Source organism: Mya arenaria, chromosome 7 (assembly GCF_026914265.1).
Source record: "Mya arenaria isolate MELC-2E11 chromosome 7, ASM2691426v1".
Classification (NCBI taxonomy): domain Eukaryota; kingdom Metazoa; phylum Mollusca; class Bivalvia; order Myida; family Myidae; genus Mya; species Mya arenaria.
Genome location: NC_069128.1, coordinates 3,870,682 through 3,897,503, shown reverse-complemented (window position 1 = coordinate 3,897,503; position 26,822 = coordinate 3,870,682). Strand labels below are relative to the sequence as shown.

Genomic DNA, 26,822 nt, shown 5'->3' with positions numbered 1-26,822 from the left:
CTCATCCAATTTCCACCAAACGTCATGAAAGTGTTTGTTGGTGAAATATCTCGGTCAAGTTCAATAACCAGCCAAATCGCTTTAGGCACTCCAGAGTTATAGCCCCCTGAATTTGTCAAAATTGTCCATTTTAGCTTTGTCCGCTCTCTAACTTGAACATTTCTCATCCAATTTCCACCAAACTTCATGAAAGTGTTTGTTGGTGAAATATCTAGGTCAAGTTCGATAACCAGCCTAATCGCTTTAGGCACTCCAGAGTTATGGCCCCCTGAATTTATCAAAATTGGCCATTTTAGCTTTGTCTACTCTCAAACTTGAACAGCTTGCTTCTCAAAGGGCCAATGTGACAGTAAGTTGTCTTAGAATCCAAGAAATTATTGATGGGCGTATTTTGTGAGTGTCACTCTTGTTAAGCCTATTTACGATTTATAGGCATTTCGTACGCTGACCATTTCGTACCCTCCTAATTTTGGATATTTCGTACCCTTTCGATAGCCCTTTTGTACCCAATCTCATTAAAATCAGATCCCCAATACACGCTTCACGACGTTACGCTATGTACATAACGTAATGAAATGAAGTGAACGTCACGATATGATTTTAATGAGATTGTTTCGTACCCTACCTATTGTCATTTAGTACCGTATATTTTATTAATATTTTCAGTTATTTTTAAGGGTACAAAATGACTAGTTTCTCTAGTTACGACGTCTTGCCGGAAATGACTGAGTTGTTAAAAATCAAAATAATTTTCTCTTCAATATCCAGAATGGAAAAAAACAAAACAGAATAAAATCATGTTCATAATTTATTTTGAATAAAGTACAATGAAAATCATTTTTAGATCAAAAACAAGTCATATTGTTATAATAATAAAAAAACAACATATAAAGACCTTTTTCTTCATTATTCAAACGGTGAATAAATGAATTAAAACAATAATCTGTTACAAAAATAAGCCACCCATTGCCAAATAAACATCATACAGCACATGGAGTGAATGCAAACTGGTGCCATCTGATTTTTTATTTAATATCACAAAGAACCTTTACATGCTCACCCACAAAAATAAAAACAAATAAAAAACAACAAGAGCTGTCACAATAGGTGACGAATGCCCCCATAATAACATCCAGCCTAATAGAATATGCAATTACTAATATGCCTACATTCAGGAAATGCTAACTCAAATTATAAGCATATGCCAAACCCCATAATGATTGACAAGCATACACCAAACGCCATGATAATTGACCTCAAGTGAGAGGAGTCATGAAGTAGGACTGAAAAGTTTGGGCGGGGGTCTTGCACGCAACAGGGCATCTTACTGTACGCAACACAAGTAGTTTTAAAATCCCTCAAGGTCAGCCACGACCAACTCTTTCTATGTGCAAATATGCAGGGTTCCATTATAATTAAACACTTGAATGTGACCTTGAACTCTGACATAAGGATATGGGTCTAACCTTAATGCAAAGAACACATGAGCCAAAATAATTTAAAATCCCTCTATGCATGACAAAGTTATCGGCTAGCCACAGATATTCTATCTATGATCATATATGCAAAATTGCATAATGATTAAACTCTGAGTATGACCTTGAACTTTGACATAGGGACATGGGTCTTGCATGTGACACATCACCTTTTTGTACCAAACACATGTGAAATTAATTTTCTGTGACTGCCAAGGTTACAGCCTGGACCCAGCCAACTATATTTGTGTGCATATTTGCAGAAATCCATAATGATCAAACTATAAGAGTGACCTTGAGCTTTGATGTATGGTCATGGATTTTGCACCTGACTCATCACCTTTATGTACCGAACACATATATGCCAATGTATTTCAAAATACCTCAGTGCATGACAAAGTTACAGCCTGGACAGAGAAAACAACTATAAATATGAATAACAATTCAACCAGTTGAATTGATGCCAGACCACCCTGATATAAATATTTATAACTGTTTAACCAATGAAGAGATTAAGAAGTCAAATGATAACCCTGGACAATTTTAAAATAAATGCATGTTGTCTTGGAGTCAATATATTCTATTGCCAGTATTGTGAGTCATTGTCAAGATCAAAATCCGATTTCATTGTCATATCAATTGATATCATTATTCAATTTCCACTAATATCATTGAAATACAGTATCGCTACTAAACGCTCCAGCGAGACGGAACTCATCCTCTTCTATACAACAGTACATGCGTTGTGGAAGAGTTCGGGAGTACGGTGCTGGACGGGGCAAGATCGTTCGCAGGATATACTCGCGAGCCAAGGGGCGTGGGAAGTTTGGAACTGATGAATTGTGGGTGGAATCCTCTTCAGCCAGTGAAGGTTGTGTGGTCCCTGTGTCATCATCGTCAAGTATCATGTATGAAGCCTGGAATAATCAAACAGTGCAAATTTTGCATACAAATACATATATCATCTTCAATAAATTTGTCTATCATCAAGAGCTCTAAGATACCAAGCAACATTGGCCTGTCAACGAAGCCATCAGTACCGGTAAATGTCTAGGAACAAATTACAGACAATGAATTAAAATGACCTCCAGTTGTTTAATACACCTCAAACCAAAAAGCACGAATCTAAGAGATCATGTCACTCACCCTCATGGCAGACTGGAACAGTTTTGTTATCACAGAACCAGCTGGGCCCATTGGGCCTCCACGGATCGTGACCTCAGAGTTCTGAAGGACACTGCGTACAAACACCTGCAGTTCTGTGGTTGCATCACGGTGTTCAAGCAGTTCAGAGGTGAACTTAGTCTTCAAAGACAAGCTCCGAGCAATTATCACCTCCGCTTGCATAATCATCCGTATACACTCCTAAAAGGCAAGATTTGGCTCTATTGAATAACAAGAAAGGCGTAAAAAAAAATCCTGTTACCGATTTCCTCATATACCCTACAATTTTGCCCCAACACTAAATCCTTTTATTTCCTTGAGAAATATTTTATATCATTTATTTGATTTTTTTTTTTCCTTTACGAGTTAAAAAATTAAGTGTTTTGACTTTTAACATTACAAATGGTGCTAATACTGACTGCATAGATATTCTTAAGCATTTTATATATTTTCTATCTACAAACCTCGTATCTTTTCGCATCTTGCTGTGGTGCTCTTGTTACTTGGGATGCCTTGTTGCACGCTTGTTCAATCGCCTGTTTCAGTACAGGAATGTCTTTATCCTCTGCAAAAGAGAATTTCAGTATGTTTGTGTGAATATTAAGACAGAGAAAATCGTTTTTCGATTTTCCACCCATTTTTTTTATATAATTTATAGTATATATAATACACATCTTGTAACAATGGCAAAACATTTAATACTGGCCATGTGAATATCAGTTCTATTACTTTTTTCAGGAAGTATGGAACAATTCTTTCTAATTAAATTATATTTATTTAGTCTATAAGGATAGTGAAAAATATCGTATAAACTTATGCTTAGTCAACCTTCATTGCACGATGTGGCTTAAGAGGGTGGTTTTGTTTTGTTGGGAATACCAGAGTACCCAGGGAAACCCACTTATCTGGCTTTGTGACCACAAACCAAACGCACATATACCTAGGCCAGGTATCGAACCTGGGGCACATTGATTGGAATCTAATTAGAAACTTTATTTTTATATCACTTTACCATTTTCCATGGCCTTGAGAAGAGCAGCATGAATCAACATTGGCATCAACAGAACCACGACGTCTGACGGTTTTAAAGATGACAAGTAGTGCAACACCTGTAAAAAATAGACATTGTGTTCATGATAAGAAAAATATGATTTAAATGATTCATAGTTATTATTTATTATGGTTAAATGCAGCTTCAAGTTTTAAACAAACATCTTGGATAGCCTTTTTTCCTAGACAAACTTGCCTAGCCTTAAGTCCTAGTGATACAAACTTGCCTAGCCTCAAGTCCTAGTGATACAGCCTTGCCTAGCCTCAAGTCCTAGTGATACAACCTTGCCTAGCCTTAAGTCCTAGTGATACAAACTTGCCTAGCCGCAAGTCCTAGTGATACAACCTTGCCTAGCCTCAAGTCCTAGTGATACAGCCTTGCCTAGCCTTAAGTCCTAGTGATACAACCTTGCCTAGCCTCAAGTCCTAGTGATACAACCTTGCCTAGCCTCAAGTCCTAGTGATACAGCCTTGCCTACCCTTAAGTCCTAGTGATACAGCCTTGCCTACCCTAAAGTCCTAGTGATACAAACTTGCCTAGCCTCAAGTCCTAGTGATACAACCTTGCCTAGCCTCAAGTCCTAGTGATACAACCTTGCCTAGCCTTAAGTCCTAGTGATACAACCTTGCCTAGCCTCAAGTCCTAGTGATACAACCTTGCCTAGCCTCAAGTCCTAGTGATACAACCTTGCCTAGCCTCAAGTCCTAGTGATACAGCCTTGCCTAGCCTCCAGTCCTAGTGATACAGCCTTTCCTAGCCTCAAGTCCTAGTGATACAACCTTGCCTAGCCTCAAGTCCTAGTGATATAACCTTGCATAATCTTAAATTCTAGACATTACTTATTGTACTATTGTGATCAAGTCATGCAATTATATATTTTTGTCAAGTTGATTGCCATATTGCCTCTATTGATGTTTTTGCATGTCTATTGTTGTACTGTGATAAACTTTTATGACAAAAATATATTTCTTATATACGGGACTTTATATTTACTTGACTTTTTTAGCCTCCTTCTCATCTATAAAGAGCCAACCTTTTCAGCCTCCTTTGTATCATCGAAGAGCCTCTTCTGTCTGCGAGCTGGAACAGGTCGTGCTGTCTGCCAGACTTCTACCCACATATTCCCGGGTATCTGCATTCGCACGCTTAACTGACCTTAAAAAATGAACAATGGTACAGTGGAAACTCACTAAACCGGACAAGGCCCGGACTGGGCAAAATTTCCGGTTTAGTGAGGATTCCGGTTTAGTGGGGATTTGATGTACGGAGTAAGTTTACTCAAAATATTCACAGAGTTAACCTTTAAAGGGATGTTGAAAACTGGAATAAAATAAAAACACATAAAGATAACATTTATTTTACATAAACAATGGTTCAAGTAACTTAAAATAATGCATGGAATATACATGTATATTTATTACAGATACAGTTTATATCATTTCTGCGTTTTTATAATCATCTTTTTTCCGAGTCTTAAAAACAACTCGCGTAATTTAATGCTTGCTAAGTATGTTTGATAGTTTAATTAACGCACCGCTCTAATTTGATTCAATCATAGAAGTCTTTAGATAAAACAACCCTCCAAAATAATCACTTAATATCCATGTCCAGTTCTTTATTTTCTGCAACAAACACATTAATGTTTCAATCATTTTTCTTTTCACAAGTTTGATTATCATTTGTTTATTGTGCGGCAGTCAATCAACAGTGCAATCATCATTATCGATTATCGAGTTAACATCTCAGGGGCAATATTTAACGACGCGCCGGCTGTCAAAACAAAGTGACAAAGTGACACGCGATTCGCGAATTCCTAATACACAAAATCATTCTGACATGTTTGAACAAATATACGTCCGGTTTTGTGAGGTAAAATTACGTTGACAACTAACAAATTTTCTCGTTTTTTGTCCGGTATCCCGAATTCCGAGGTTCCGGTTTTGTAGGGATTATTTTACATTGAAAATAGAAGGGGAAAATCGGGACTCTGAAAAAAGTCCGGTATCCCGACGATTCCGGTCTTGTGGAGATCCGGTTTAGTGAGTTTCCAGTGTACAATATTGCTGAGAATCAAAGTTTAAAATATATGCAAGACAATGGTTGAAACTGTAAATTAATATCAATAAAATCTGATGAAAAGTGGACAGGATTACAGATAAATGGTGTCAATTTTTGTTCACAAAGACGCTTTGTGATACATGTACGACGTCTATTACTCAGGTGTCATGCCTGTTGAAACTTTTAAAATCCAGCTAATCAAAAATTACACACTGTCTAAAGACCTCTACTGTATGGCCTGCCATCAACTTTTAGAACTACTTTAACAGGTTTTGAACAAATAGGACTACAAACCTTAAGCTTATGGAAAGTTGTTTCAAAGATGTTTCAATTTTACCAAAAGCTTGCAAAGAATCATGACATCTTAAATTTTTAGGTTTCTGACTTTCGTTTATACTAATGCCTTTTAACTGGATTGTGAAGAGAGCTGTAGAGAGAGAATAAAAACACGCTTGATTCTTTTTCTTGGGTAGAAACCAGTACATGTGTGCATTTGGTGAGGCCATGAAAATGTTCCCCTCGTCTGGATTGAACCCCCAACCCCTATCAAAAGGAGCGGACATCTCATAAGTCCACTCTCACCCATTATTAGCTAACCTTCAGTTTTCAAGTTCCCATGTTCATCTTCAACTTGTTCCTCGATCCAGTCCCGGGGTGAATACCATCTCACAAAATCATCCAGAACACAACCGGGATTGGCTGCCTAGAAAAAACAAACCAAAAATAAAGCTGTGAATTCCCCCCCGTCTTTGGAAAATTGTTCAGCTCATACTCCATGATTGTATAAATAGCAATTTTTAAAGACAAAATAAAAGGTCATATTGCCTATATGACCAGAAACAGTTTATCATATGACGTCATAATATATCATGCTGTATCATGTAATGAAACAGTTATTTACTTATTATCTGTGAAATATTCAGTTCACACTGACAGCAAAATCCTTTTTACCTCGCCTATCTCCTTGGTCAATACTGACTTTTTGGTCAATACGAGAGCCTATTTCACAGACAATAAATAAATAATTTTATATTATCTCTATATATAAGAGTCAATAATTTAAACTGTCAACAAACCTTGAAAGACTCCATATCAGAAAGAAGACAGGCACTTTGCATCCGTGCCCTTAACTCCGCCCCTTCTGCTGATGTTCCCAATCTGAAGTTATCAAAATTAAAAATTGAAGGAAAAAGGATCAAAAAGCGAATTCATTTGCGTCCCAAAATAAAATTTGATCCGTAACAAGAGTGCTGTGGAGCAAACGCTTATCTGATTGTTGTATGCACCCAAACAAGGGGAATAACTCAATAATAAATTTTTAAATAGATTATTATTAATAATCAAAGCCAGAGTTATGAGCCATGCTTAACATCTGCATTTTGACTCTGGCAACATGTGAACCAAGCTTCATTTGAATGTCTTGGCTGTTTGTTGAGTTATGAGGTTTTTGCACTATAAAAACCAACATTGTCACCGGCACTACAATAAGCCTAATACTTTACTCCAACTTTTTCTCTTCAGAGACAGACAGCTTTAAAGAAACTTTGAACTACTAATGCTTTTTTTACCTATCGTCTAGAAAGTCTATGAAAGTCTACTACCTGAGCCACTTAAGTTTCAATTAAATAAAAAAGGTTAACAAGAGAGCAGCGGAGTGAACGCCAACATGTGTCTGTTCTTTATTTCATCAAACATGGACATAACAAATAATAAAGCCAGGGTTATGGACCATGCTGTTGGCGCATATATTGGCTCTGATTGCATATTTACCAAGTTTCATTTGAATATCATGAATAGTTTTCAAGTCATAGCCAAGGTTGAAGTTTTTAGAATGTTGCCAATGCGCATCAACAACAACTGGCAACAGCACCACGGCTGGGACAAAACCTCAAAGCTCAAAACAGACCATCCACAAACCAATAAACTACAATAAGATACTATTCTGTTTGCAGCTTGACAAATGAAACATTAAATATAATCACAAGTTGGCTTAGAAATAATAAAGCATTTATTACATACTTTGCAAGGACCTCTGCGTGTTCTTCTAGCATATCTTCAGTCATTGGTGCAGGCTCCTGGGTGACCGGTATGTACATTCTGTCATCACAGTTAATCAAGCGAAGATCCTGAAAATAATCAAGAATGGACAATGAAGGTTACATCTAGCACTTTTTTTATGAATATTTAATAACACTTCCTCTTATTCAAGGAGATATTTTTCGTAGTCTATGAAAGCAGCTGAAAATCTGCATGTCTGAAATTACTCTAACAGCATGGCATTATGGACTTTGAAATTAGTGAATGTAATTTTATTTTCAAATTGTGTGAAAACATTAAGGAAATCCATAAGATATTTTGAAAATCAGGCATAAGATTGATAAGACAAAATGTTCTACCTGAAAAGTAGCCAATCGCCCTTCTGGGGAGTGAGAGTAACTTTCCTTATACTGAGTGTCACTGACTACTGACACATTACTTAGACTATTTGTATCCTGTGTTGTCTGTGAACCAGTCAAATCAGGGTTTTCTGATGATGCTTCTCTATTTTCATCACCTTCTAAACCAGTCTGATCTTCATCTTGACAATCAATTTCATTTTCAGTCTGGTTTTCATTATCTTCCATCTCCTCACCCTCTGTCGTCTGCTCGCTGGTTGTCCCCTGTGACTTGTTTCTATTTTCTGAGGTTGTGTCTACATCTTTTTCATCTGACTGGTTTGCTTCATCGTCATTACATTCAAAGAATTCGTCATCACTGGATTCACCTGAACTTGCTAACCTCTGTGAATCTCTCTTCTCATTGGTTCGTATTGCACTTCCTTTATTTCTATTTTTAACACCATTTCTATTTTTAGAATAAGACTGGTTATTTTTATCACAAGCATCATTTCCAGTAACTTCCTCCTCTATTGCACATGCTCCAAGGGGGCTATTTATAGAAGTGACATCAGTTATATTCATACATTCATCATGTGACATTGACCTTGACACTTGGGAAGTTGAGGGGCCTCTGAAGGGGGAAGAAGGTGACTGGATTTCCCCTGTGTACCCCTTGTGTAGCTGTTCCCTCTTTTTCTTGTGTTCTATACAACAGTTCAGCATCTGAAAGAAAGAAATCAAAGAGCTTAAAGCATTGATAGGCTATCGGCCTGCTACGCTTTGTGAGTATAGTCATGTAATTGTAAAAGAGTCAAGAGATGTTTGTCAAACATTATGCCCCCCTGAGGGCCATGTTGTCAGGATTATATGAATAAAATATGCATGGACCGAAATGACAGCTGATTTGTCACTGAAATTGGATGCCGTTGAGGCAGTTTTAAGATTATGACCATTCAAAGTGTGAGGATGGAGTGTGTTATGACCATGACCTTTGGCTCTATAACCTCAAAATCCATAGGAGTCATCAGCTGGTCACAAAAAATCTAAATGTCAAGTTTGAGGGCCATGGATGCAGGCATTGGCAAGTTATCACACAGACAAGCTTTTTTCGTTCAAGGTCACTGTGACCTTGACCTTTGACCCGATGACACCTAAAATCATAAGGGGTCATCTACAGATCAGATGCAACATCAAGTCAAGTTTGAGAGCCATGGATGCAGGCATTGTCGAGTTATCACTCGAAAAATTTTCGCATTCAAGGTCACTGTAAACATGACCTTTGACTATATGAATCCTTAAATCAATAAGGGTCATCTTCTAGTCAGGCCCAACTTCCATGTCAAATTTGATGATCATAGGTTCAGGCATTGTTGAGATATCACTGGGAGAAGATTTGTTAACTTTTTTGCGTTAAATGTTACTGTGACCTTGACCGTGGCCTGATGACCCTAAAGTCAAGAGGGGTCATCTACTGGTCAGGCCCAACCTTCATGTCAAGTTTGATGACCATAGGTCCAGGAATTGTGGAGTTTGCTTTCAAGGTCACTGTGACCATGACCTTTGACCCCTAAAATCAATAGGGGGCATCTACTGGTCAGGCTCAACTTCCAAGTCAAGTTTGAGGGCGATGGGTGCAGGCATTGTTGAGTTATCACTCGGACAACCATTTATCATTCAAGGTCACTGTGACCTTGACCTTTGGCCAAATGACCCCTTAAATCAAAAGGGGCCATATACTGGTCAGGCCCAACCTCCAAGTCAAGATTGAGGGCCATGGGTGCAGGCATTGTCGAGTTATCACACTGACAATCCTTTACCATTCAAGGTCACTGTGACCTTGACCTTTGGTTCGATGACCCCCCAAAAAATAGGAGTCATCTACTGGTCAGGCCCAACATCCATGTCAAGTATGAGGGCCATGGGTGCAGGCATTGTTGAGTTATCACTCAGACAACCTTTTACCATTCAAGGTCACTGTGACCTTGACCTTTGGTTCGATGACCCCCCAAAACAGTAGGGGTCATCTACTGATCAGGCCCAACCTCCATGTCAAGTATGAGGGCCATAGGTGCAGGCATTGTCGAGTAAGCACTCGGACCTTTTACCATTAAAGGTCACTGTGACCTTGACCTTTGGCCTGATGATCCCCAAAAACTTAAGTGATCATCTACTGGCCAACTCCCATATCAAGTTTGATGACCATAGGTCTAGGCATTGTCGAGTTATCGCTCGGACAAGCTTTAAAATTATTTTACCATTAAAGGTCACTGTGACCTTGACCTTTGACCTGATGAGCCCTAAAATCAATAGGGGTCATCTACTAGTCAGGCCCAACCTTCATGTCCAGTTTGATGACCATACGTCCAGGAATTGTTGAGTTATCACTCGGACAAGCTTTGGTATACCGACCGACCTACCGACCGACCGATCGACATGTGCAAAGCATTATACCCCTCTTCTTCGAAGGGGGGCATAATTAACATTAGCAAATAAAGATAGAATTATAAAATGTGCAGCAAACCATCAAGATAATGATTTCCCTAAATATTGTAGTCCATTTCCAGCCCTTTTTTGCATTACACACAATCAATATTTTCTATTTTATGAGAAGATAACTATGTGCAATGTTTCGTTTGCGTTTTTTGTTTCAAACTAATATTAACCATGTGCAGATAAAGTCTTATAATTTCTAAAATCCTTACTACATTTCTTTAAAACTCCCTAATTATCTGTATACAAACTAATAATTATTTATAATAAGGCCATGTCTTAAAAAATCTGATGGTCATTCAGGCTACTAGTTAACTATCAGGCATTAACTAACCTGTAACTTCTGCTGAAGGATGCAAGAACCCAGGTTTGGTGGTCCCTGCTCGACTCTATAAATTCAATTTAGATTCAATATTAAATCTGATTTCCAAACAAAATGCTAGCAGTTATCAACTGCTGATGTATGAAAAAATTTCCTCTTTGTAGCTGTATAGAACCTGTGGTGTGTTAATCAATAAATTGGTCCACTCATGGCTTCAATATATCAATATACATTCTTCTATAATGTGAAATGTTTCACTATATAATCAACATGTGTCACCTAAATGATATGATAGGGAATTGAAGGAATGAATTGCAAGATTGATGTTTTCTAGACTATGTTCATATCCCGATGATGACATAAATCCCATAATTCATTAATTAACATACATTCCATGCACATAATTGTTTTAAAAAAACACACAATGGATCATTTTTAGCATATAATATAAAACTATTTTTTCATTGAAATTGAGTACACCTGCTCCATTATATTTGTGACTACTATGGCTTGATTCTCCATAGTCGCCATTGACGACAAAGAACATATAATTAGAATCTAACCCAACAACAGTGTGTGAGTGTTCCCATCTGTATCTCATTTCAAGGACAAACTCCTGCCACATCTGAGCGACGGCCAGAATCCCCCCGTTGTTATGGTTGAGTACACACAGAGTGATGGCAAACCGGTAGAGGAGACTTTCCACTGGGGCAGATTTCAGCTGTCTGGGTAACTCCTGTAAAAACATGAATGAACATTACTTCCTGCCACATCTGAGTGACAGCCAGAATCCCCCCCCCACCATTATGGTTGAGTACACACAAATAAAAGGCAAAATGGCAAGACTCCACTGGGGCAGACTTTAGCTGTCTTGGCAACTCCTGCCGCATCTGACCAATGGCCAGAATCACCAAGCTGTTATTGTAGAGACACTAAGGCATAAGGCAATAATATGATACAATTGTTTGTTCATGTTTTTACTCGTTTTTTGGGTGAAATTTTGTTGATTTTGAATATGCTCTTTAGTATTTTTTCTGATAATTCATATATTGCTGTCACAAAAGTATCTGTTTTGATGTCCTTGTGTTCCTTTAAGCAGCATTTGATTTTCAAAGACAATTTTTAAACAATGATCCTGACCAGAAAATGGTGGATGACAACCATAACATATTTCACTGACCAGACGTTGTGTTGCAGTTTCCTCCCCTGATTCTTCGCTTGTATCCCCTGACATGGGTTTAACACTATCAGGGAACAGGTGCTGAAATGAAAGAAGTAATTATTGTAACAAAACTTCAATCAAATTACAACAACTACCTAATTTGTTCATCGAAAGAATATAGTGAACTTGATGCAAAAGGACTTGTTTGTCCATAATCATCATGTGACTAATAAAATGTGCAATTAGTGTAACAGCTTAACATAATAGTTATATTTTCCTTTGTTAATGTTGTTGCCAACATCACAAAACATACTTCCAGCTTTCACCATCCATCAATGTTGATTATGTACAGTAATTTTGGTATTTTTTTTTCAAGTCCCACTCACATTTTACTGGTGGGTCAGAAATGGGGGGATGGAGAGGGGATACATAGAGCCAGATATAATTCCCTAGAAATAGTGGCAAATCTGTGGTCAAGTGGTAACACACTTGAATGTCAATCCAGGGAGAATAATACTAACTGTCTTCTGGGAGGGACATTAACTGGGGGTCCTGTGTGACAGTGCTGAACACTGGTGCACGTTAAAGAACCAGGGTAGCTCTAACATGAGTTACATTCTGTCTGTGCACTATAGTCCAAAAAAACATAAAATGTCTAACTATCCTAACGGAGCACTCACTGAATGGGCCTTGCCCTAGTGCTAGCATAAATAAGCTTACACACCACCACATCCCATTAATAACTCGGATAAAGTCTCTCACGCCTAATGAATACTATGTCATACCTGTAATATCTGCGTGAGCATATCTCCCTCTATAGGAGTCAATGTGGGCTTGACAGCTCCTTGTTTAGGGGGATGGGCCACGTACGAGGACAGTGAAGGCATGTTATATGACAGTTGGGGTTCCGTTAACCGCTGTAGAGCTGTGCTGATGTCACCAGTGGAATCTGAATTTGAAATAGATAAATTATTATAAGCAATTGAAGTAAGAAAACGTCATTTATCCCCATTCTACAGTTTAAACATTCAAACTATAGAGCTGTTAAGTCTATTTAATTCAAATTTCAAAAGAACAGATTTGATTAAAACTGAAATTAATTACATGTGTTTACAACATGTTGTTGTTGTTTTTTCAATCATTGAGTGTAAGAGAGAAATTTCTGCATCACAGCTTTAGCCACTGAATTGATTAAGAAAGAATTTCAATAACATTTTATTGTAAAAAGAGTTTTATGCAATAGCATATTTTCTATACAGATTTCTTTCCCAAACAGATTTGAGAGTGATTTATATAAACTAACAGATCAAGCTAAAAAAAATAAGTTAAAAATTAAAGCATCAAGTTTGTTATCAATTCCTATGGCAACCTGTTTAAGACAAGTATTCCCTTTTTTCCAATAAAGTCTATAACCATTTGAAGTAGGTGGTTCAGTTTTCAAAACTTATTACAAAATTATTCTTTCAAAATCTGATATTTTTCGTTAAAATCTATAACCACACTAGAACTCCGCGAGTCGGATGTGTCACCTGACGAATTATTTACTGTCGACATTATAGCTGTTAGATTGGCATTTTATTCATTTATAGACAATGATGTTTCCATTTAACTTTCAAATGTAGGTGGCATTTGAACCCTCAATCAGATATACCTACGGAATAAGTTTCAGGTTGAAACCTCCTATAGTTTACGAGATATGCCACGGACAAAACCTAAGCAAGAAAATTAACAAAGGGCAATAACTCTAAAAATATGGCAGCAAGAGTAACGGTTCTTGTGCACTGCACTTGCCCTCAATGAGATCTATCTAGCTATGCAGTTTCAAGTTGATACCTCTTATATTCTTCAAGATATGCCCCGGACAAAACTTTAAGCATGAAAATTAACAAAGGGCAATAACTCTAAAACTAAGAAAGCAAGAGTTACTGTTATTGTGCACTGCACTTGCCCTCAATGAGATATATCTAGCTATGAAGTTTCAAGTTGATACCTCTTATATTCTTCAAGATATGCCCCGGACAAAACTTTAAGCATGAAAATTAACAAAGGGCAATAACTTTATAACTAAGAAAGCAAGAGTTACTGTTATTGTGCACTGCACTTGCCCTCAATGAGATCTGTCTAGCTATGAAGTTTCAAGTTGATACCTCTTATATTCTTCAAGATATGCCCCGGACAAAACTTTAAGCATGAAAATTAACAAAGGGCAATAATTTTAAAACTAAGAAAGCAAGAGTTACTGTTATTGTGCACTGCACTTGCCCTCCATGAGATCTATCTACATATGAAGTTTCAAGTTGATAACTCTTATATTCTACAAGATATGCCCCGGACAAAACTTTAAGCATGAAAAATAACAAAGGGCAAAACTCTAAAAAATATGGAAGCAAGAGTAACAGTTCTTGTGCACTGCACTTGCCCTCAATTAGATCTATGTACATATGAAGTTTCAAGTTGATACCACTAATAGTTTAGGAGATATACCCCGGACAAGCGAAAATGGGACGCGGACGCCGCTGCCGCCGACGCTGCCGACAAAAGTAACCCCTGTATGTCGTCTTTTCAGGCGACACAATAAAGTAGGGGGATCAATTTCCAACGTTAAATGTGAAATCGACATCAGTGTATTTTCTTTCAGTTCAGTTGAACTTACTTTTTACAATTCTCCCAAAATATTTTTTTACTGTCAATAGCAGTACACTTTCCTGACTTTATTGGTTCCATTTTTTTTCAGCTCTTATCAAATGAATTACTCATAGGACACGGTATGTCATTATCCTGAACACCTTTCTTCCACACAGCCTCCCTAAACAGTCATGATCATCAATTCCCTGAGACACTTATTGAGTTTTAACGCAAAAGTAAGTAGAAAACGGAAAGTACTTACCACTCTGCCTCATTTCCTGCCCTAATCCTCCAAGCAGTTGTTCCAGGGTCTCCTGTCTGTGACACAGGGCTAAGAATTGGCTTAGGTACTCTCCTGTAACACAATTATGTACCTAATGAAAGCGTGGTTAGATTTTTTAAAGAAATTTCTCATAAATCCCATTTTTTTCTTTGCATCAAACCACTCTAAACATGAAATCTTGGAGCAAAAATAATGTAACTAATTTGGATTTTAAGCATATACCCCACATATTATTCATTTAATATAAATATTTCAGTACCCCATGGGTTCTCAGAGACATAAAAGAAAGAGCTCCTTTTTGGTCATTTTACAATTGATGGGATAAAATAAGTCATTTTCTGCAAAATATGTGTGTTAAATACTCCAAACATAACACCAAAATGGTTCTGCCAAATTGTGATCATGAACCTATTTGGATTTTTCTCGATTCAAATATTTCACTGAGCAGCAAAGAACAAAATGTATTTCTGCTCATGGTCACTCACCCAGAAGACACTGTGGGTCTTCTGTCATCTGAACCCTGACTGACCAGAGTGGGGCCTGAAGTGGGTCCAGGTCCCTGAAATGGTACAAAGATTATACATTTGTATTAACTTATCAATAATTTCTAACCCAGGGTGGTGGGCATTGGAGGGGATTCAGTAACCTAGACCGTTCTGACAAGTGTGGGCTCTGAAACGGGTACAGGTCCCTGAAATGGGACAAAGATTTTCAATTTTATCTTGTTTATTAGCGTACTGATATTTGCTAACTAGGAGGGGGTGCACAGATGGCAGTATCAGTCAGAGATGGTTTGGTTGTCAAGTGTGGATGGTCCTGAAACACATCACACCATTAAATCAAATAAAATCAATTTTCAAAATCAATTAAATCAAGCAGCACCATACGCGAAATAGGCCAAAAAACATAACTTCTGCTGCCCACTTAAGTGCCCCTGAAACCTTTTAAAACTAATGAACACTAATGAAGTTTAAATGACTTGTTTGATAGGAGATTGATGCATAAATTATAGAACTAAAGTCAAAAAATATGTTTAACTATCTCTGACTAATATTACTGCCATCAATAATGTGGCAGGAATTTGGTTGACTTCAGACATTGTTCAGGGTCAGCAGGATAGACCCTGCAACACCACCACTAGTGATATGGATGAAAGCATATCTCATTTCGCTATCTATTGGTGCCTCTCTTACATACCCCACACCCGAGTTTGAATCAGAAACTGCCCTTTCAGAACAGGCTTCGAAATACATATTTTGAAGTTTGTTTAAATCTCTTGACGCACCATCATAATCTCATAAGGCAAAGCTTTTTTATTTAATTTTTTTTTTAAGCAATGACACAACATTTAACTGGAATTCATTTTCACATGTATAAATTGAGCCATTTCACAGTATGTTTATTTTCATTAAGCTGGTGCCAAAAGATGAAAGTTATCAATAAAGCAATCTTTGGCATTCTGTACCATAAAATATCTGGAAAATTAACTTACGAGTAGACCTGGTTTTCCACAATCATATCCTCGGACAGGCTCGGCCATGTGCAGTACAGGTTCAGAGCACTGAAAGGTATCACAGTAAATATTTCGTTAGTCTTTTAATCTACAGGGTTGTTTTACTTTAAATTGCTTGCTTTAAATCCATATCGCAAGAGACCGACGTTTCTTTAAGCAGGCAATGATAAGAGATACAATCCCACACATCAACCAAGATGATGCCAACAATATCAAGTCATAACATTATTTTTAAGAAAGAGAAGTATACATGAGATGTGCTCTTAAGTTGTGGCCAAGGTCATGGTTTTTATTGGAACAAAGTTTAGAGCTAAGAAAATAGACCAATGATAAAGACCCTGGCACATAATCAGGGCATGTGCATCTAATAGGACATTTACGGTATGAGTGTTGGTACCTGACGGGATCTTCACAGGCTCCAAAAGGCAGCTTGTCAAATCCTGAACATCCCACCTCGCCATCAAAGTCTGAAACAATGTAATTTTAAAGATCACTTCATTTTATGGCAATATATTTTATTTCAGAACTCCTATTCCAGGGTTTTCCCCTTCATTATCAGCATGCTCCATCCAGTACTAATAATGAATATTGACTATACGAGATCTCGTCAGCAAAATTGAATCCTGTTGTCAAGATAATGAGATGTTTTAATTTTGTTTATAGTGCCTTATAAATATTGTGTGCTTATCTTACTACTAATAGAAACTTTTCTTATATAAGTCTATAAGAAACTTGTAACCCTTGAGTGAGGTCAGCTTTGACCCCAAGGCCATGATTTGAATAAATTTGATAAATGACCACTATATGATGATACAAATGATTAAAATATTTAAGGATACACCTAACAATTTCAGACAATAAGATTTTCAAAGATTTCCCTTCATAAGTATTTAAGAAACATGTGCTCCCCAGGGTGGAGCCAGTTTTGATTCCAGGGGCATAATTTGTACAAACTTGTTAGATGACCACTGGACAATGTAACACACCAAATATCTTGCCTTGGAAACCAGACTTCTGCATCAAATCTCCTTTCCTAAAACAATCTTGGAAAGGCATCACCCAAGGAACATCCCTGTGAAGTTTTATCAAAATTATCCAGGCGTTTTAGTAGCAGATGATTTTTATAAGCATTTTTAATGCAGGACACTGAACAATGGACAAAGCTGATCACAATAGCTCACCTTCAGCACTTTGTGCTCAGGTGAGCTAAAAATGTATGAAAATTTTTGTTGTGCAAAAATGAAATTTTACAATAACATGCAAAAAACATACTTATTTTGTGCACTCACAACACTTTGTTTTTTTCCTGACCATTTTGGTTCTGAAATTCAGTTCCATTCCCCATGCTACAACATATTTTTTCCCGAATGTGTAAATACATCAAATATGGGGTTTTTTCAGTCAAATTTTGAAAAGCATTATTATTTATTTTTAAAAAATTGGAATTCCCAGTCACAATGACACAATTTTCCTGATCAAAAAGACCCTGGCTCCCTTCAAAAATAGTGAAAATACACTCTGCATATATATACACATATTCTTCATTTATACTCATTTCAAAACTATTCAAATATATAATATAAATTAATTTGTTTTAAATTATCATGCTTGTTATTGCACAAAACACAAATTTAAAACAAATGTTATTATGTAACTTAAAGTATTCCAAATTCCACATTATTTTAGTAAACAGTATAATGCTAGATTAAATATTTCTTATTTGACGTATATATAATGAAACATCAGATTGCAACTTTATTGAAACACATTGAAATAAAGACATAGAATGTAATGTTTCTCTCCGAATAATTTTGAGTAAATTACCTTTGATTTTTTTCCTATAAATTAATCTTCGGTATTTTCTACGTCTGTTAAAAATTGAATGAAAAGTCCTCTGAATAGAAAGTTTCTTTTTCTCAAATTTCTCAGAGAGCTCTTTACTCCACATTTTATAAAAGCTCCATCATTCCCTTTCAATAAGATTACACTGACATCAAAAGCCATAACATAATGAATTGTTCAAAAGCACAGTCATATTCCAATAAAGGTTAGCAAGTAGAGAGAAAAACATAATCAATAGCATATTTTATGTATACATACCGTAACTATCTTGATTTAAACATTTATTATATTGGCCGTATTAATGACAAAATTTACCCCAGTGGGCATACTTACCCCTGGGGAAAATATGTACATATAAAACCGAAATGAACTAGAATTCTTTTTAAAAGGTAAGGTTTGGTTCTTTAAGAATTTTTATTTAGATAAGTAAAACTGCAATTGCTCAAGGACTCCGGGGTCCAAGCTAAAACCTCGAGCAATCTGATCATATTCCGAACAACCCAAGTTTCCAATTAAGTCTGTTATAAAATGTACTTTCAAAGTTTCAAGTCGTCATACCCAAATTTAATTTCAGCACCATTTATTATAACGTTGTTGCAATCACTCATATGATCAAAGGCTGTCATAAACTAAAATGTGATAATGAAAAAGAAAGACCAAGTTTAATTTTACAAAAAAAAAACTTTTCTAAAACAAGCAACATCGGAATATCAGTGGTCTCATTTACACAAGCCCTGCACTGGTAAACTGCCTTCCGGACTTGTTCAAAATCTGAATTTTGAAAAATTTGATGCCAAGCAATCGTTTAAAAATTTGGGCTTGTTCATCCAAAAGTCTTATTTCGATGACTGGAGTATGACAATGCATATCATAGCATAAGTCAGATTTAAGTTTTGCAAAATCCAGGATGGGTAATATTTGGCACATCTTATTTGTCTTGCGGAACTGTTGAATTATAAGAGGGAATTATTTTCAGAGATTCCTATGTTAGACTGTTATGGTAGTGCTTTCACACATTATCAAATTTCCTTTCATCTGTTATTTCGAAAAATGTGTGAAATAATGACCTTGAGGGAATCAGGTTCTTTGCATGATTTGTGTACTTGGAACTGGCAATGGTGCTCGATTCTATGACTTATTTAGGTTCCGATCCAGTGGCAATATATTTTATATGAAAAAAGAAGGAATAATGGTCGGGACTAAGCTTCGAGCTTAACTGACCGCCAGTTCTCGAATGAATGCCTGTTCGAAAGACCGCAGTTTTACTGTACAAGTATATACAGTTTATGATCATCAAAACAATCATAAAGCATGCACAACTGCATGGATAAATTATTTAATTTTTTAAGAATACACTAGTCTAATTCTTCCATACAAAAAAGTTTTTTTGGGGTCCAATTTTTATTTAAAAAATATATGTTTATTTTTTTTATTATTCAAAACATCAAAATGGGATTGCATTTTCACTTTTGGGATAAAAGAATATGTTTTAGCATTGGCAAGAAAAAGTACAACACTGAAAATGCATGTATTATTGTAGAAATGAATAATAAAAATAACGGAACCCCTGTGCATTTATTGGAATGTGGGAGTCATGTATTATATTGCACTTAACGGAATGTGTGCGTCACATATATTACATGTTGAATTCTAATCAGCTGTTTCACAGCCATAACTAAAACTCCATTATCTATTTTCATAAAAGCCATTAAGGATGATTTATCCTTATCACACTGGAGTCAGCATTATTATATATGATATAATTAAGTGTTCACATTAACAGCTTTAAAATTGTGTGAACATTGGCTGCCTTTGGTGACCTTGTATCATTTTGCTGTCAAATGAATGATATAATATATGAGAAGAGAAAGAATATATAAAAAGGCAAGAATGTCTTACATTTTTGTAAGAATGCTTTCCATATATGGAGGAAATAAAAGATCTAAAGTGGCTCATGTCAATTATCTTATTTAAATAATAAGAATGGCCCCTAAAGTTTGTGTTATTGAAAGTAAAAAAAAAATAATGAGCTGAAAATTCAATGATATTTTAAAAGCAGTAATTAAACCCAAAATGCCTTTAACATATAATCACAAAACACTGTTCGGATGCAAGTTTACTTACATCACATTATATATCCATGGTTTTTATGTCAAGGTCATTTTAAGGGTCAAAATGTTATTTTGGGAACTAGCTTCCTTCCTTATATTTATTAGAAAGTAAGTCAGCAAAACTGTTCATTATAGAAAGCACTGGAAAAATATTTGTTTATATATATTTCATTAGAAAGATAATATTGTTTTCATAGCATGCACCAAATATTAATCTACATATTCTTGAATGAGTTCATTGTGTAGGTAAATCCAATAGATTGATAACATATTCTTCAAACACTACACTTACTTTTTAAAGCTGAAATTTTCGTCCAACACTGTGGACATCATCAGAGTAACTGGCCTGACTATCGCTCACTCGCAGCTCTGAAACTTTCACGTTGGCTATCTAAGAAAAAGGAGTCATCGGAACCAGATTTATCTGGTAGTCAGCTCAAAAAATGGGTAAGAAACATTTCATCCGTTACACTTTCCCCCACACAAGAAAAAGTACTGTCTAAAGGTCTGAACTTTGCAGTCTCCCCAGAAAATGTACCGGTGTCAGAGTACATTTGTGCCACGGAAAAAGTATGCTCATTTCTTGACAATAATGAGGCGGATATTGTGCGAACTGAGGTTGTTGGGTTACTAAAAAACGCCAAGTTGTCGAAAGGGAACATTTCTAAGGAGGAAAGAGTGGCTTTGAGAGAGTTGTCAAAAAATAAGGATATCACTATTCTCCCAGCCGACAAGGGTAAGTCCACCGTTGTATTGGATACCACTGACTATGAGGGGAAGGTGAGAGTGATGCTAGGTGATGAACGGACGTATGTGAAGTTAGATAAAGACCCCACATCAAATTATAAGAGGAAGTTGGTCTCTATATTGACAGGCTTCAAAAAAGATGACAAGATTACAGAAGGACAGTATAGACATTTATACCCTACAGCAGAGCAGGTACCTAGAATGTATTGCACTCCGAAAATTCACAAGGAGGGGAACCCACTCCGACCGATCGTCGACTATACAGGATCTATCGGTTATAACAGCTCGAGGCTGTTAGCAGATGTATTAGGTCCACTAGTGGGATTAAGTGAGTACCATGTGAAAAACTCTAAACATTTGTCAGACTCGTTGAGTACAGTGATGATTGAAGACAACGAAGTGTTTGCCTCACATGACGTGGTGTCACTTTTCACCAACACCCCCATCGACAAGGCCCTATCAGTCATAAGAGACCGCCTAGAGAAAGACAAGACCCTAAAAAATAGAACCAAGCTGAGTGTGGATGACATCATGAATCTAACAGACTTTATTTTGACTACAACATACTTTCAGTTCAGAGGTGACATATACCAACAAAAGTTTGGCACCGCTATGGGAAGTCCAGTATCTCCGATAGTGGCTAACCTGTATATGGAGTTTTTGGAAAGAGAAGCCATTGCAACTGCTCCGGTGACATGTAAACCAACCTTGTGGAAACGCTACGTAGATGACATATTAGAGAAGATTCAGAGAGGACAACTACAGAACCTCACTGACCACCTCAACACTGTAGACGTTACCAATAACATCAAGTTTACCCACGAAGAAGAAAGCAACGGGGCCATTCCATTCTTGGATACTCTCATCACCAGGAAGGAAGATGGTAGTATCAAACTGCTAGTATATAGAAAGAAAACCCACACGGACCAATACCTGAATTTTTCATCCCACCACCCATTACAGCACAAGCTGAGCGTGGTCAGAACTCTATTAGACAGGTGCTACAACCTCGTCACCGAAACTGAAGATAGAGATATAGAGGAAGAACATGTAAAACAAGCTTTAGGCCAGTGTGGGTACCCTGATTGGACAATAAAGAGGGTTAAGACCGAGATTTTGAAAAGAAAAAATGAAAGCAAGGACAAGAAAAAAGTGAAACATACAGATAGAGACAATAAATCTAAAGGGATGGTGGTTATTCCGTATGTGAAAGGGCTATCTGAAGCAGTGAGCCGGGTGTTTAATAAACATCGAGTCGCCACGGCCATGCGCCCACATCAGACACTACGCAACATCTTAGTGCACCCCAAGGACAAACAGGAAACAACAGAGAAAGCAGAAGTAATTTACAAAATACCTTGTAAAAATTGTGATAAAGTCTACGTGGGAGAATCGGGGCGAAAATTTGGAATAAGACTGAATGAACACAAAAAAGATTGTGAAACAAACTCAAATAAGGCATTTACTAGATCAACTAGAAAACAATCAGAATCGACAATAGAAAAAAGTGCAATCACAGATCACCAGAACATAAATAATCATGAAATAAACTGGGAGGGGGCACGCGTAATAGAGAGAGAATCAGACTGGAGAGTGCGAAAAACGAAGGAGGCTATTTGCATCAAAACTGAGGGGGCAGTTATGAACCGGGACGAGGGGGCCTTCCTTTCTGGGATTTACAACCCACTTTTCGCCGGATTACGGAAATTCGGCGGGAAGTCCCGAGTGTCAGAGCTGCGAGTGAGCGATAGTCAGGCCAGTTACTCTGATGATGTCCACAGTGTTGGACGAAAATTTCAGCTTTAAAAAGTAAGTGTAGTGTTTGAAGAATATGTTATCAATCTATTAATCTACATAACAAAATGCACAATTCAATACAATTAGTTAAATAACATTTATTGTCAAATGCAAGTTCATTTGCAAAACAAAGGTTTGTTTTCTTTCTCAATAACTTTTTTCGGTAATAGCACTCACTGAACTTATATATGTTGGAACTTGCTTTACCTACATATTTATAGCAGTTGTTCTTAGTTAATTAGATATAAACAAACAGTATTTGGGGCTATTGAAGCAGAAGAAAAATATATCCCCATAAGCCACACAAAATCTTGATGTATTAGCCAAACCTATTTTATGAACATACAACCAGTCCTACTATTATTCTAAAAAATCCAAAACATGCCAAACAGTGGTTTCTTGAAAAGCTGTGTTGCAAAAAGCAATGCATAAGCTATGTTAATTACATTCTGAAACAACTATGAACAGTAAAACGGGCGTATGAAATGAATATTGCGTTGGGTATTTCCTTAAACTTACACTTGGAAGGGTGAACCATTTTTTCATGTATAAATTCTGGTTTATGATTATTAATATTAATTATATAGAATTTAAAAGATATCGCCTTGGCACACTCTTCTATTTTTAAATGGTAATGGAAAGTGTCTTATATTTAATTTGTATGGACTACCTATATTTTTTCTATAAAATATGTCCAAAAAAATAAAAATAATGTGCACTTAAGCAAACATGTAACTATTGATTAAATATATATATCAACACATTTACATTCACATTCAATAGGAGATTACTCTACAGATGGCAATATTCAGCTATAGAAAATAGCATGGCACTTTTACAAGATGATATTAAAGCTGCACTCTCACAGATTGACTGTTTTGACAACTTCTTTTTTTTGTCTTGGAATGAACATATCTTTGCATAGATATCAAGAAACCAGTGATATATGACTATTTAATGTTCTTGTTCGAAAACGTTTTGTGCCCTAAAGTTTTCTTAACGCTTTAGCGATTAAAAATGCTAAAAGTGATAAAAGATCCCTTGCCATCAGTCTTATATCTCTGATTCTAAGATATTTTTCGAAAAAATCAGCTCATTCTATCACAAAAAAAAAGAAAGTTGTCATAACGTTCCATCTGTTAGAGTGCAGCTTTAACATGCTCGATGCACATCAATAGCATATATCCATCCGGATGGAAAACAGCCTTTCATCCACTAATGCATTCCGTTTTTAGATCATTCATTAATTGGTTTGCAGGCAAGTACACATTCAAACAAAACAATGCATTAGCAAGGGTCATTTTAAACTTCTACCTTACCATCACGTTTTCTAACTTTACTGGCAGACACTATAATAATACAGTGGTACAACATCTAATTTACAACTAATTTAGCTATTCATCTAGTTTATGCAATATAATCATATAATGCAGTGGGTCCCATGCATTGCCAAAACATTTCATCAGTTGTAAAACTGAATTTTACTATTGATATTCTCCCCTGAATATGATTTTAATATTTGCCTGAATACAGTATTTCATTTTAAAGGACTAGACACCAGATGGTCCAAAATCAGCAAATTACAGTATTTTTTTAAAAAAGGCTAGAAATGTCAATGCCTAGTAGGAGGCAAATATTACATCATTTTACATGAATCAAAGAATAAACACAACAATCATGTTGCTGTCAGATTTGAGTTTCCCTGTTTAAAAATAGCGCATAATGGTTTCCCAGTTTAAATCAAATCTGTTTATTAGTACAGATAAATATACCGCAGCCATTTTTGAAAAAAAAATCATGGTTCACATGGTAGACATCTCCATAACGTTTTGAATTAGAAAAATGCTCTAAAACTGCAAAAGATACATGTGTCATAACAATATGTGTCATAACAATATGTGTCATAACAATATGTGTCATAACAATATGTGTCATAACAATATGTGTCATAACAATATGTGTCATAACAATATGTGTCATAACCAATGTGATACATCAGTTAGTAAGATTAAATGTGTTGTACTCAATGTAAATTATCTGTAAGTTTTTGACAATTTTCTTTCAAATGTATCATCTAGTCCCTTAAATGGAATTGGAATAAATTATTTCAGTTTTCCCTTATCCCTGTATACCATACATAAAAGAACAAGTTTTTACCCAATTTTCCCCCCATTTTCCCCAAGCATATTATCCAAGCCGAGTATCGACAGTTTAATTTGGTGATTGATTTTCATTTGTCAATGCCTGACCCTCAACAGCACAAAAAAAATATAACTGAACACAAAACAATTCACTTATATCCCACTTTACTAAGACCAGTTAGAACAGATTAGGTTATATAGAATTCAAAGAAAGGATTTTATTTCATACATATATCAGAAATGAATGGAAGTATTAGATTTGTATTCAAAGTGATATTACCAGGTAATGGCTGACTCCAGGGTGCATTTACCCACTCATATAGCATGTACAGAAACCTCACAGCCACTGACACTGGGGGCCTGTGATCAACTACAGTGCCCTAAAAATAAACCAGAGTTATTTATAGAACATGATGTCATATCTAACAATAGGACAAAAAAGACACTAAATTCAGTCATACAAAACATAGAGAAATCTCATAGCCTCTCCCACAGACTTATGGATTTGGACAACATTGCCCTAAAATGAGCAGAAAATTAAACGATATTTTATCTCGCTTCACATTGTGTGGTTAACATGGGTAAAATAGTAGCGTGCATATTAAAATTCAACCATATTTGATCGGTCACTTATAGCCATGGCTTGAATCCAATTTATTCAGGAGTTATGTAACTTGACTGAACAACACACACTAACCAGTTTGGCTTTAAACACATCCAGCAGCCCAGCAAGATGATTGTACTGCGGGGGGGTACGTTTCAGGTGAACCATCCCAAACTCCACAGATGATCCAGGCAGTATACAGGTACCCTGGTAGAGCCGGCGCCACTTCTGGTGTATCTGAACAAACACTGGAACAATACTGAAAATAGAGGATACATGTTGGTAAATCCTGGCAAGTGTGTTTAAGGTGAACCATCCCAAACAAATATGTTTGCTTCACATCACCATGTATTACAATCATGAAAGTATCTGCTATGCCACTTTAGCCACATGACCTCATAAATATCGACCGATTATCAAGCAAATAGACTCTTATAACATCTTTTAGCTTATAGCTCTCTTTTCTATTCCGTTTCTTTTTAATCAGTTAACAGATATATACATAAATGTATCATATATACTGCCACATTGAAATGTTTCTACATTGTATTCACTACGATTAAGTGTAATGTTTGTGTGTGCTCTTTTCTATTATTATTTGTATTGAAATAAATATTGTTTAAACTGACAGACCCGATTAAAAGAATTTCTAACACTCCCTCTTAACCGCAACCTACCAGCCTGCATCACTGAGCGCTATGTTGACAGATGACACAAGTATTTTCATTCGACTCTCCCCCAAGACAGCCTCTGTGTTGCCTGCTGGAACCAACGTCACAAAGTCTTGTACGCCATACCTGAAATAAAGTACCAATTTTAATGCAGATGGCGGTTTTCTTCCCCGAATATGATTAATAAGATTGCCAGCTAGCAATAAAATTGTATTAATAGACTTATATTAAATTACTTCAGTTTTGTTTTTTCCCTGTGTTCTAAATGAAGCATAGGCACTATTTTCCCCCTTTGTAATATCTATCCTAATGTATTATCCACTGTAAGAGAAACAGTTCAACAAATGTTACCATACCATATCATATCACCATCCTGACAAACATTTAT

The 26,822-nt window shown here is 36.3% G+C and overlaps 1 protein-coding gene across 2 annotated transcripts in view; it reads right to left on the bottom strand.

The window, feature by feature from the left end:
• Nucleotides 1-795: 795 nt before the first annotated feature.
• LOC128239829 (rab3 GTPase-activating protein catalytic subunit-like) overlaps nucleotides 796-26,822 on the bottom strand; it is a 30,250-nt gene continuing 4,223 nt past the window's right edge. The window contains exons 6-26 of one of the 2 annotated variants that reach the window (XM_052956272.1): nucleotides 26,441-26,560; nucleotides 25,857-26,022; nucleotides 25,440-25,539; nucleotides 24,338-24,367; nucleotides 16,919-16,988; nucleotides 16,501-16,569; nucleotides 15,494-15,567; nucleotides 14,988-15,080; nucleotides 12,886-13,049; nucleotides 12,119-12,199; nucleotides 11,502-11,674; nucleotides 10,951-11,005; nucleotides 8,145-8,849; nucleotides 7,768-7,874; nucleotides 6,825-6,906; nucleotides 6,346-6,451; nucleotides 4,724-4,845; nucleotides 3,652-3,748; nucleotides 3,104-3,204; nucleotides 2,622-2,840; nucleotides 796-2,392 (exon numbers count right to left, since the gene is read on the bottom strand). In XM_052956272.1, the coding sequence (XP_052812232.1) occupies nucleotides 2,144-2,392; nucleotides 2,622-2,840; nucleotides 3,104-3,204; nucleotides 3,652-3,748; nucleotides 4,724-4,845; nucleotides 6,346-6,451; nucleotides 6,825-6,906; nucleotides 7,768-7,874; nucleotides 8,145-8,849; nucleotides 10,951-11,005; nucleotides 11,502-11,674; nucleotides 12,119-12,199; nucleotides 12,886-13,049; nucleotides 14,988-15,080; nucleotides 15,494-15,567; nucleotides 16,501-16,569; nucleotides 16,919-16,988; nucleotides 24,338-24,367; nucleotides 25,440-25,539; nucleotides 25,857-26,022; nucleotides 26,441-26,560 (2,983 nt within the window). In that variant the 3' untranslated portion in view covers nucleotides 796-2,143. The remainder of the gene's footprint in view (nucleotides 2,393-2,621; nucleotides 2,841-3,103; nucleotides 3,205-3,651; nucleotides 3,749-4,723; nucleotides 4,846-6,345; nucleotides 6,452-6,824; nucleotides 6,907-7,767; nucleotides 7,875-8,144; nucleotides 8,850-10,950; nucleotides 11,006-11,501; nucleotides 11,675-12,118; nucleotides 12,200-12,885; nucleotides 13,050-14,987; nucleotides 15,081-15,493; nucleotides 15,568-16,500; nucleotides 16,570-16,918; nucleotides 16,989-24,337; nucleotides 24,368-25,439; nucleotides 25,540-25,856; nucleotides 26,023-26,440; nucleotides 26,561-26,822) is intronic. The other variant, XM_052956273.1, reaches the window with a different exon arrangement.